Genomic DNA, 13711 nt, shown 5'->3' on the forward strand with positions numbered 1-13711 from the left:
CTGCCCCCTGGCAGCAGCTGAGCGCAGGCGCCACGTCTCACTTACTTTATTAGCCTCCACTGGTCTTGTCACTCAGGGCCCATACTTTCAAAAAAAATTAAGAGATCGTAAGTTCATCAGCCAATCATTGACGGCCTTTCAAGCAAAATCCACCAATCATAGACAAGAAAATAGAGCGTAAGTACTTACGTTCACTTAGCGAGTTTTGAAAGTATGGCCCGTGAACAATACATGGGTTATATTTTGCCAATGGTGACGCACTTTCTTATAAATAACACGAGTAGAGTGCAGACGTAGCACTGACACGATTTTCCTTCCAGGTCAACCTAATGATAATTCAGATTGAGAAATTCTTACATTAAATTCTGGATAATGTGAAATGAAATCCAGTGGTGACGCAGTTTCTTATAAATAACATGAGTAGAGTGCAAACGTAGCACTGACACGATTTTCCTTCCAGGGCCTAGCTGGACCAGGTTGACCCATGCAAGTGTAAAAAGAGCATCATTATTCCAACAAAGTCCCATTTATTTCTCTAAGTATAAGATCATCCGAATCATATTATTGTCATTGCAGTTTTATGAGATCGTTCGACTCACTCATATACCCCGGGACTACAAAATATACCACTAACACATGCTGTTTATGCGAACATAGATTAATCTTCATCACAATGTACCCATCTTACGCAATATTCTACTGAAGGAATAAACATGTAAATCAAAAAATATTAATACATCATTCACAGAGGAAAATGTATACATAATTAACTAAACTGCTTTTTTTATTTTACAGTTGCCATGTTTAATCATACATTAGGAGGTCTCGTCAAGTCGGGCACATGGAGCTGTCAAGGTGTACAAGTAGCGGCTTCTACCTAAATCCTGAACACCTCATAACAAACTCCTATATCCGATGTTTCTTAAATCAAACATTGATCTCCTATCCTGATTACTCTTTAATATTTGTTATTAAATGTTAGTTTAATTTTTATTTAAATTAGATATCGTTGTGTATCACTTGATGGTACGATTGCTCAGTAATTTAGATCATGGAACGTGGGTATTCTTCTGGAGACATCGTTCAGAAGCTCGCACCCACAGCTCTCCTCCTGCTGGTGTTATTGGGGGCAACCTCGGTCCCTACGTGTGAGTGTGATATATTATATTATATTATATTATATTATATTATAATTATATGATATTATATATTATATTATATTAAATTATAATATATTATATTACATTATTGCTGAACTTCTTGGTGGCAAACTTGCTAAGGGTGAAAGCTTCGACATTAAATTTTAAATTCGAGATAAAACAGTAATTTATATAGGCATAATATCTTGCACTTACGCCATAAGAAGTAACTTTCCTTCGTACATGTTTAAAATAATTAATAATGATCATAATCAGAGAAGTGCTGTATACACATGAAATTTATCAGTCGAGGGTAAATTAAAACGTTCATGATTCATGTATCAAGATGCTATTTTACATGAATATTAGGTTCCTATTCATTAAACATGAATGATAAATGTAATCGCTCGCTATATTTTTATTAATTATAACATTAATCCCCCTCAGGTTCGCAGCTCACTCCACACGAAGACGATCTGCTCTACGCTCAGATCTACCAGCCAATAGTACCCCTCGCCCAGTCCTTCTACAACGAGACGCATGAAATTCCCGGCCATATTCGAACGGTAAATCTGAACGTAATATTAGTAAATTACCGGTGATATTAGAACGGTAAATCTGAACGCCATATAATAAATTACAGGCCATATTTGAACGGTAAATTTGAACGCCACATTAGTAAATTCCAGGCCATATTCGAGCGGTAAATAGGAAAGCCCCATTAGTGAATTCCCGGGAATATTCGAACGGTAAATTTGAACGCCCCATTAGTGAGTTGCAGGCAATATTCGAGCGGTAAATTTGAACGCCATATTAGTAAATTCCCGGCCACATTCGAACGGTAAATATGAACGCCACATCAGTAAGTTATAGACAAGATCAGAAGAACGGGCATGCCCAACCTAAAATTGAGATCTAGGTTGGAAAATGTTCTGATTTAACTTTATGCACATTATATATCAAACTAGAATAAAACGCCGCATATGCACTCGTTGCATGTACCGAAATGTTAGCAAATGAGTCGCTTCTTTTGAACAATCCCAACACCAATCAATATATTATATATTTCATTGAAACTTTTCGCACATGACCGGCCTATTCATGTCGTACAGATGATCGCCTTCATCAGAACGGAGCCTACATACAACACCGCGCGAACATTCTCCGGGCTGCTGCCCGAGTGTTCGGCCTGCATCGGGCTGGCCAAGTTCGCGCTCGCTTTTGCCAGGAGTAATGCGCCCGTTGGCCCCCTCATCAGCGTTCTCGAGAAGATCTGCTATCTCTTCTTCTACCGCAACAAGATCGTCTGCTCCGGCATCATCAACAGGGAGAAGGTAAGGTTCATTAGCTCGAGAAGATCTGCTACCTCTTCTTCTACCGCAACAAGATCGTCTGCTCCGGTATCATCAACAGGGAGAACGTAAGGTTCATTAGCTCGAGAAGATCTGCTACCTCTTCTTCTACCGCAACAAGAACATCTGCTCCGGCATCATCAACAGGGAGAAGGTAAGGTTCATTAGCTCGAGAAGATCTGCTACCTCTTCTTCTACCGCAACATGAACGTCTGCTCTGACATCATCAACAGGGAGAAGGTAAGGTTCAAGAGCTCGAGAAGATCTGCTACCTCTTCTTCTACCGCAACAAGATCGTCTGCTCCGGTATCATCAACAGGGAGAAGGTATCAGAAAAATATAGGTAATATTAAAAAAAATTACGAGATTGTACTGATGTCCAAAATAAATATTGTTTGCGCAACAAACGATCACCCTTATGACAATGGGCCTTGCTATTTCAGAATGGAAAATTTATTTAAACAAATAGAAAAATCCATATGAAATAGTCCCTATATAAAATGACTGAGACTAGCCCCGGTCCAGGGCGTGGTGCTGTACGTATTCCGCCACAGTCGCACGACGCCACAGCAGATCTGTGCGCTTCTCCTGTCCATCGCAGTGGGGCCCAAGAGCTGTGGTATCTTCAGGGGGCCCCGCTGGACCGTCCAGCTGCCTGTACCTGCTGATAACCTCTACGCGTACGAAGCTAATAATCTTGTAAATGGATACTATGATAGGGTGAGTTATGATAGGGTGAGTTATGATAGGGTGAGTTATATGATAGGGTGTGTTCAGATAGGGTGAGTTCAGATAGGGTGAGTTATGATAGGGTGAGTTCAGATAGAGTGAGGGTTTGTGGTTCGCCTTTTAGTTCTGTATCAAAGTTGGCTCGGACTCGATTAAAATCCCATTTAGTAGACGAACTTTTCGATAGGTCTAAGATTTAAATTCCCCCATGACAGGCGTTAAATTTTTTTTGTCTTACGGACGCAAAGAGTTTACATTAATATTTCCGTATTAGTTCGACAGCGTGACAGCCGGCTCATCAACAGAAGTGTTCCACAGCGCAAACGAAACATTCGCGCCCATTCAACGGACAGGTCGCGCTGTAGCAGCGGACCGCAGCAGCAAGCAACGCTTGAGTGTTACGTACATCGGGACACCGAAAATCAAAATCCCGGATCGGGACAGACTCTTCAACGACGGTCGGCCGTACCTGAAAGTGCTGCATCTCACCGACATCCATTACGACCCCAAGTACAGGCGCGGTGCTAACGCCCACTGCCAGGCCCCGGTGTGCTGCCGGGACGATAGTGGTATGTCAATTTGTACCTTAATTATAAATTATTGTAATTATAGTACTAATATTAGTTTTACGGAGAAAAATTGATTATTATCAAATTAATAACAAAATATTTAGAATACTAATGACATAAATAATCCGGTGTGCTGCCGGGATGATAGTGGTATGTTAATTTGTACCTTAATATTAAATTATTGTAATTATAATACTAATATTAGTTTTACAGAGCAAATTGATTAATATTAAATTAATTATAAAATATTTAGAATACTAATGACATAAATAATCCTGTGTGCTGTCGGGACGATAGTGGTATGTCAATTTGTACCTTAATTATAAATTATTGTAATTATTATAGTACTAATATTAGTTTTACAGAGGCAAATTGATTAGTATCAAATTAATAACAAAATATTTAGAATACTAATGACATGAATAATAATTGTAGTCCTAATTATCATACTGAAATTATCTAGTATTATATGTATGGACGGGTCATACAGATAAATAGTTGATAGCTAAGGGTCTAAAGTAGGCAAAATTTTAAATTTTTATTGTAATGATACGGGGTTGTCAATGTTAAGTCTCTAAACTAAATATGTTATTGTTTGAAAAGTCCAAGCCATAGCTGACAGACTACATTGCCTACAAAAGGAAGATGTTTAATTTGATGGGTGCTGTTTTATGAACTTTAGACGAAAGTTATTCAAAAGTTTTGTTTAATTTGGTATTTCATTTGCTGCTCAATGCTTAACTTGAAGATAGTGAAGTGGTTCAACATGACCAGACGTTTTTTATCCACACTGATTTTCAAACAAACTATCGTTGGCTTTGATCGTTATATTTTTTAATTCCATGTTGAAGAATCGGTCTATAAAATCCATTCGTTTCTGTAACACGTAAGCTGCTAAAATACGCAACTTCAATGAATGTCAGCCAATTAAAAGTCCTCACTTTTCTGTATCTAAGACCTAAATAGTTTTTTTAATTTTCACCAGATTATTTTATTGGTCAATTCAAAGTCTGCGCTTTCAAACACTTTCAATTTCTGCAATTTAAATAATATTCTAGTTCTAACTAAGGTATTACCTTCACTGCCCAGGACGAGCTGAAATTTAAATAATATCCTAGTTCTAAGCAAGGTATTGCTTCAATTCAAAGTCTGCGCTTTCAATACTTTCAATTTCTGTAATTTAAGTAATATATTAATTCTAACCAAGGTATTGCTTCACTGCCCAGGACGAGCACAAAATTACTGGGATGGTGCAGGGAAATACGGAGACTACCGCGCGTGTGATACACCGCGCGTGTTGGTGGACAATATGCTGCGCCACATCAGCGAGCACCACCCGGTACGATGAGTACTATAATAATATAATAATAATAATAATAGCGGTTTCAGCGTTTAGTAGGCCGTAGGCCTGTCGCTGTTCTTAACATCGCAGAACATTCACAGCTTTTGCGGTTTCGAACTCGCAACTCACTGCTACAATTCCGCTGTGCTTAACCGCCCGGCCTCCACGCCGATTCTGACCAGAAACTGGCGCACAGAGCTGGGATCGAACCCGCGCCTCTCTGCTCCAATCTTGGTACTCTGAACTATAACCACTGGGCCACCAAGTACTAAGAGTACTAAGTAGAGTACTTATATAGTACCTTGAAGTATCAGTAATTGGTAGTACATCAGTGAGCACCACCCGGTACGATGAGTACTTAGTATCTTAGAGTATCAGTAATTGGTAGAACATCAGCGAGCACCACCCGGTACGATGAGTACTTAGTACCTTAAAGTATCAGTAATTGGTAGTACACCAGCGTGGACCACACGGTACGATGAGTACTTAGTGCCTTAAAGTATCAGTAATTGGTAGTACATCAGGGAGCACCACCCGGTACGATGAGTACTTAGTACCTTAAAGTATCAGTAATTGGTAGTACATCAGCGAGCACCACCCGGTACGATGAGTACTTAGTACCTTAAATTATCAGTAATTCGTAGTACACCAGCATGGACCACCCGGTTTGATGAGTACTGCCTAATAGGATCATTACCTATAATAGGGAGCTAATTACTGTCATTGAAAATGTTAATGGACTCAGACAGCATAAAATAATCTGTATTTTCCAGTGTTTTAAGGTACAGGGCAGTGATCCTGACTATGTATGTTGCAGGATATAGACTACGTTATGTGGACCGGGGATAGCGTCGCGCACGATCTCTGGAAAATCAACCGTCGCGACAACAGCGTCAACATCAACAGAGTGGGGGATATGATACGATATTACTTCCCCACCATCCCCATCTTCGGGGCTGTGGGAAACCACGAGATTTCCCCCAGAGACAGGTACGAAATTTTAGACTAAACTTCAATCTTCCTTGTTATACGTTTTGATTCATATCCATCGCAACTCCTTGCATTATTATCAAGGAGGGACAAACTTCTCATGCTGAATTAAAACCAATTAAGGGATGTCTAAAATATATTTTGTTTCGCTGTATGTTATGAAGGCGAGAAGCTTTCGAGTAGGAAGTGTCTGCCGCACCTGAGTTAGAAAATGTCATGCGTCATGATATGGTATCCTGCCACAAGAAGCTTCAAAAATTAGGGGCCATGCCAACAACCAGAGTCATGAAATGTCTCAAAACCTCGTTTTTCTGCCCTTACCCTCTACCAGAGGCAGGAAATGTCCCAAAATCCAGTTTTTAACTCAGTTCCCCGTCCATTTAAACCGCATTCCCGAAAATCAGGCACTACTGTAAGCACCTGTATCGGTACATGCATGTCTTGTAGTTTTTTTTATTTTGTACAGTCTTCAAATAATTTTTCCCCTCAGCTTCCCGCCACCAGAAGTCCCTAAAATAAGACGTCACTTCAACAACCAGTGGCTGTACAGTCTGCTGGCAGAGCAGTGGCAGAGTTGGCTGCCAGGACGCAAGATCTCACCGCAGGCTTGGGTCACAGGTTCCTACTCTGCGTTGGTCAGGGAAGGATTCAGGATAATTTCCATCAACACAAACTTCTGCTACAAGCTCAATCTGTGAGACATTATACGGCACTCTTGAAGCTAGGATGGAAAATTAGAATTTGTAGGAAAGAATGCAAATTTAAATGAAATTATTCATCTATATATTGTTCCTCCAATTAATGAAAAGTTACCGTTTTTTAGATTAATCAAACTCCTTGTTTAGCATAATTTATTTGAGTTGCACCTTCACAGATTTTGGCAATTCATGCTAAATTATCTGAAGAGCTGATCACTCAAAGGAAAATATCATTGCTCATTTTGAAACTCAAATAGTTAGTCTTTCTCTGCATCATCAAAGCACGAAGCCGTTGTTAAATCAGGTTAATCATTGAAATTATTTTATTTACGTACTTAAATGCTTATAAACAACAGTAGAAAGGAAATTATTATTGCTATTCATCTAAAAGATTATCGTGTCGGTACAGTTGATCACTATAACTAATTACTTGTCGTCATTTGAGGTGGGTCCTTTCATTCATTTCAGATGGGTCCTTTCATTCATTTCAGATGGGTCCTTTCATTCATTTCAGATGGGTCCTTTCATTCATTTCAGGTGGGTCCTTTCATTCATTTCAGGTGGGTCCTCCTCAAAAGCGTCGACCCTGGCAACATCCTAAGTTGGCTCGTAGCAGAGCTGCTGAAGGCGGAAGCAAATGGGGAATACGTGCACATCATAGGCCACATGGGCCCTCTGTATGGGGACTGCTATGAGGAGTGGGGCCATCAGTTCTCCAGGATAGTCACCAGGTAACTGGTTACCAGTGGCAATCAACTTTACGTGGTCATTGGTATGTATGGTATTCGGATGATAACAATTTATGGGCAGGAAGATAAAAATTCATAATGAATTAGGTCGATTAGACAAGCTCATTTTTACAAAAGTTTTCTGTGCTCGATAACTTTGTGATTGGTCGCGATGGCAACGCTGACCAAAAATTCCAGTAAAACACCTACTATAGGTAAATTAAAAAGCAAAATCTTCTAAAAAATTGTTTGCAGAAATATTCTATCTTACGGATTATAGAAAAGCAACATCCTAACTTATTTTACTTTATACAGGTTTTCGAGGATAATTCGAGGTCAGTTTTACGGACACTGCCACCGTGACACGGTACTGCTGCACTTCGACGTGCGGGCGCCCGACGTGCCAATAGGCGTCGAGTACCTCACTCCCAGTAACGGGCCCTTCTACCAACTGAACCCGTCCTTCACCATCTACTATGTAGACGGTGACTACAGCACTAGGGTGAGACTACTAGTGGGGGTGTGGGGTGGATGTAGAGTACTATAGTGGGGCGTGGGGTGAATGTTGGAAAAGACCATGTTTTTCAGGTTAGTTATTTTGGCAATCAGGTATTTTAAATTAGAGAAAAATGCGTGACCCATAATCCTGTGAAGTGGATGTTTAAGAAAGTGCTGAGCGTTTTTATTAGTATTTTATTTTCTTTGTAATAAGAGGAGAATGTTTTACCCTAAGTTTTATGAAGTGAATATGGGAGAAAGTTTTACCGGACTATTATTTTTACCGATAATATTTCTTCAATATGAGAGAGGTGCTGTCCAATGTTGTGACCAGGAAACTTCTATTTTAATTGAGATGCACAAAATAATTATACATATTATTAAAGAGGAAAACTCCTTCAAATGCGGAAAAGTCCTTCAATATCTCGGGGGTTTATTTCTAATATTCAAATCTATCGCGTTTCAATATTCAATCCCAGCACTATTTTCACCAGGCTGGATTGAAAGATATGTTTTTATTCCTGAAATACCTTATTTGAATTTTATTTTCAGACCGCCTTTTTTCATTTATTGTAAATTATAGGAATAAACTACTTCAATTGTTATATAAACCAATATTTATAATCATAACGAATCGAAGAACCTACTGACACGATTATTCAAACCTACATTAAAATTCACACCTATTATAAGAAACTACCGAAACAATTACTTAAACCTTATTCCCAATTATTGCTATTAGAAGAAGCTACTGAAACAATTATTTAAACTTTATTCACAATTATAACTATTAGAAGAAGCTACTGAAACAATTATTTAAACTTTATTCACAATTATAACTATTAGAAGAAGCTACTGAAACAATTACTTAAACCTTTTTTTACAATTATGACTATTATAAGCTACTGAAACAATTACTAAAACCTTTCTTTACAATTATGACTATTAGAAAAAGCTACTGAAACAATTACTTAGACTTTATTCACAATTATAACAATTAGAAGCTACTGAATATATTCCATTGCCATCACCAGTCGGTGCTGAACTACGAGACATACTTCATGAACCTGACGGTGACTTGAACTTTATTAACAATTATAACTATAAGAAGAAGCTACTGATACAATTACTTAAACTTTATTTACAATCATAACTATTAGAAGCTACTGAATTTGTTCCATCACCAGTCGGTGCTGGACTACGAGACGTACTTCATGAACCTGACGGTGACTTAAACTTTATTAACAATTATAACTATAAGAAGCTACTGAAACAATTACTAAAACCTTTCTTTACAATTATAACTATTAGAAGCTACTGAACACTGAAGAAGCTACTGAAACAATTGCTTAAACCTTTATTTACAATTATAACTATTATAAGCTACTAAATTTATTCCATCACCAGTCTGTGCTGGACTACGAGACCTACTTCATGAACCTGACGGAGGCCAACGTCTACGACGAGCCTCGGTGGCAGCTACTGTACCGGGCCAAACGCGACCTTAAAATGGCAGCGCTCGAGGCCAAGGACTGGGACAACCTGGCCCATAGGATAGCCAGGGATACCAACTTTGGTGCTGAATTTTACAAGTGAGTGGGAAAACACATAGGATAGCCAGGGATACCAACTTTGGTGCTGAATTTTACAAGTGAGTGGGATAACCTGGCCCATAGGATTGCCAGGGATACCAACACGTTTACTTAAATAAATTTGTTTGCGCCTTACCTTGTACTGTCTGGCTCTTCAGATTAAATGTAAGGTAAGATAAGTATACGTTGAATTTGTAAGTCGTGTGGACAAGCGCGGCACAGCAACCTCAAGTAATTTTGCTTCTGTTTTAATTAGAGGCTTCAGATATCCCAATTCATGGAGTATATGTATGTATGGGGTAAAAGCTAATATCTATCGTGCACATGTGTTGTCACTGGTCCTATTAACTGTTAACTGTTAGCTGTTAATTATTGTTAATTGTTAACTGTTAACTGTTTATTTTAGCTGTTGTGTTCAGTTTGGCTGATGTATAGAAAGTAAATTTTCCTATATTCTAATGTATAGCTGCAGTAGCACGAAATGTTTTGCCCAAGCAGCACATTGCGATTTTTTTACCATTTTACGCACTTTCACGCATTTTAAACGTCTACACGATTTCTGGGTGCACGAATTATCGCTGTCTTGCTCACGTGTCATGTGTGATATGAATTGAAATCTTTAAAAGACTGATATCTGAGCCAATATATCAGGCCTTTTCTCTCAGTGACGATCAATGTGTTTTTTTTTTCGAACGACTCAAGGCATTGCACATGTCTTTATTGCCTCAAAGTACAGTATACAGTTACAAGCCTCAAAGTAGCATTAATAAGATCACAATAAAGAATATACATGTTAGTTTAATACATTTAAGCACTTACAAGAAGCATTAATAATATATTACAATATAATATAATATATGTCTCTTATACACATCTAGATGTGTATAAGAGACAGGTATAATATAATATAATATAATATAATATAATATAATATAATATAATATTACATAATATAATATAATATAATATAATATAATACAACACAAAATAACATTTTATAACATAATAAGCACCATATTTTGCAGATACCACGTGAAGGCGAGCGACCCTCTGCTCAAGGAAGGCTGTGGCTATCGCTGTCAGCAGGAGATTAAATTATAAATAATAATAATTAATTATTATTATTAAATAATATAAATAAATTTATATTTATTATTATCCCAATTTTGCAGATACCACGTGAAGGCGAGCGACCCTCTGCTCAAGGAAGGCTGTGGCTATCGCTGTCAGCAGGAGATCGTTTGTTCTATTGTTGAAGGCGACAAATTTCTACCGAAAAAATGTAGGCCTAGAGGCTGACCCTCTAGGCCTATAGGAGTACCTAAACAAATTGTAGCTTATTATTTGATGAGAAATGGGCGAGGCAGTCATTGTGTGTGCACATAATATATATCGCCCACTTATGTTGTTGCAAGACTCTTCTGAAGCCTGAATTTTGCAATTTTGTAAGACATTATTTGTACATTTTTGTCCATTGTTTTTTTATTTCTAATAATACGGATTTAGGAGATTTATATTCCTGTATATTTGCTGTCAAATGCGCAGCGTGACAGTGAGAGATGATTTCAAATGTGACTTTATTTAAATTATAAATTATAAATTCAATTATGATTCCACACATTCTCTGGATATTTAAAAATGTTTTAAATAAGATTTGCAAATAACAAAGTTAAATGACATGTTGACGATGTCATTGGAAAACTTGAAGATTTCTACGCAAAGTTTTGAAATATTTTAACCGAAGACAACCTGAACTTTAGTTACTCTTTTGCATCAGAAAATATTCATTGTAAAATGAATAACTTGGCTGGTTTTTTAGATGAACTTTAAGAGGAAAATGTCAGCATTCGAAACGAATTATCCCAGAAAATAATAAGAATTAACCCAGATAATAATAATTAGGAATCGTATGTGGTTATCAGGTGAAGATTCAGCTTATTGTAATTATTATTATTGTATATTGAATTGTTATTAAAAGCTGAATAATTATTTGTAACTATTACGCTTATTCGTGAGCAATATGAAGTTCTACTTAATAATATCTACAGAATTTTCTGTATTAATTTAACCTGCAAAAAAATATTGTCCAAAGAATGACACACTTTCTTACCCAGAGCACGAGCGGAGAGCGGACGTATCACTGATATACGCGCTTTTTCCGGGCTAAACTGTGTTAGAATGACCCACATAAAAGGTCTATAAGTGCATTGTTATTAGAACAATAAGCCTCTCATTTCTCCGAGTGTTGTAAAAATTCTATCACGGTTTGCTTCATCCCACAAGCAATTAAATAATGACATAAAAACTCTCACGGATGTCATGTAATGACGCTCAGATATCATTTATTTTTGTTATTATGTTTCTGTTGACATCAAATGTTTTGTATATTTTGTTACTATCAAAATGAATTGTTTTCAGAATTATTTTTCTTGACTTGAATTCAAGTTTTTACTTTTTTGTAACGAAACTTATCTTCTGCTGTAATTACGAATAGTTTGTTTACCCTATTACCAGTGATTTATGCATTAAAATTTTATTTGATCAATATTATAGGGAAATTTATGCAATTTTTCCCTTCATAAAATGTTCCATTCCCACAATAATCATTTGAATAACCATTTTTTAGGTTAAAAATGGTTAGATTTTACCCTGAGTGAAAAGGTTCACCCTAAAATGCTTCTGTTTACCAGTAAGTATTATACAAGAAGGTCTTAAACATGTTGTTCAAACTGTGTTATTGTATTATACTGTCTTATTGTTCAATTCTGTGTTCAATAATTGTTGTCTCGTACATAAACAATAATAAAAATCTGAAAAAATTGTAAAATTTTTGTTATTTTCGTTTTAAATACGATTTAATTACAGGCAATTATAAATACAATGCATGTTTGTTTCATCACTGTTAACGCTTCGAGCTGCCTAGACTCTCATCTAAGATATTGACTCATTTAAGATAATGACTCATATAAGATAATGACTCATTTAAGATAATGACTCATTTAAGATATTGACTCATCTAAGATATTGACTCATTTAAGATAATGACTCATTTAAGATAATGACTCATCTAAGATATTGACTCATTTAAGATAATGACTCATCTAAGATATTGACTCATCTAAGATATTGACTCATCTAAGATATTGACTCATTTAAGATATTGACTCATCTAAGATATTGACTCATTTAAGATAATGACTCATTTAAGATAATGACTCATCTAAGATATTGACTCATCTAAGATATTGACTCATCTAAGATATTGACTCATCTAAGATATTGACTCATCTAAGATATTGAATCATCTAAGATATTGTCTCATCTACGATATTGTCTCCACTAAGATAGTAATTCATCTAAGATATTGACTCATTCAAGATAATGACTCATCAACGATATTGTCTCCACTAAGATATTGACTCATCTAAGATATTGACTCATTTAAGATAATGACTCATCTACGATATTGTCTCCACTAAGATAGAAATTCATCTTGAATATTGACTAATTTTAGCTATTGACTCATCTAAGATATTGAACCATCTCTGATACTGACCCACATAAGATTCCCATTTGAGATAGTGACTCATCTAAGATATTGACTTATCTAAGATATTGATTTAGCTAAGACAATTTCTTATCTAAGATATTGACCCATCTAAGATAGTGACTCATCTAAGATATTGACTCATCTCTGATACTGACACACATAAGATTCAATCTAAGATACTGATTTATCTAAGATATTGATTTAGCTGAGACATTTTCTTCTCTAAGATATTGACCCATCTAAGATATTGACTCATCTCTGATACTGAAACACATAAGATTCAATCTAAGATACTGATTTATCTAAGATATTGTTTTAGCCAAGACAATTTCTTATCTAAGATATAGACTCATCTAAGATATTGATTCACCTGGATATTTGGCCGCAATATCTTACCTAAATAACGAGAGCAATTTTATCTTTCCACTTCGCAGCTTCCAAGTGATGGCGAATCCGGTTTAAACCATGAAATTATTAAATATTAAATTATTCCCAGGGTCTGTCTGTGAAATTGATTTGAAAAA

At 36.5% G+C, this 13711-nt stretch overlaps 1 protein-coding gene across 1 annotated transcript; it reads left to right on the plus strand.

The window, feature by feature from the left end:
- The first annotated feature begins 793 nt into the window (after positions 1-793).
- Positions 794-11935, plus strand: LOC108678259 (sphingomyelin phosphodiesterase). The gene is given in 15 exon segments (XM_047881721.1): positions 794-1148; positions 1587-1705; positions 2252-2559; positions 2639-2645; positions 2725-2817; positions 3017-3211; positions 3495-3789; positions 5016-5128; positions 5949-6121; positions 6612-6815; positions 7380-7550; positions 7863-8049; positions 9453-9646; positions 9649-9696; positions 10810-11935. Coding segments are annotated over 15 exon segments (2331 nt in total). The 5' UTR covers positions 794-1051; the 3' UTR covers positions 10937-11935.
- The last annotated feature ends 1776 nt before the right edge of the window (positions 11936-13711 follow it).

The sequence above is a fragment of the Hyalella azteca genome, unplaced genomic scaffold (genome assembly GCF_000764305.2).
Source record: "Hyalella azteca isolate HAZT.00-mixed unplaced genomic scaffold, Hazt_2.0.2 contig8712, whole genome shotgun sequence".
NCBI lineage: Eukaryota > Metazoa > Arthropoda > Malacostraca > Amphipoda > Hyalellidae > Hyalella > Hyalella azteca.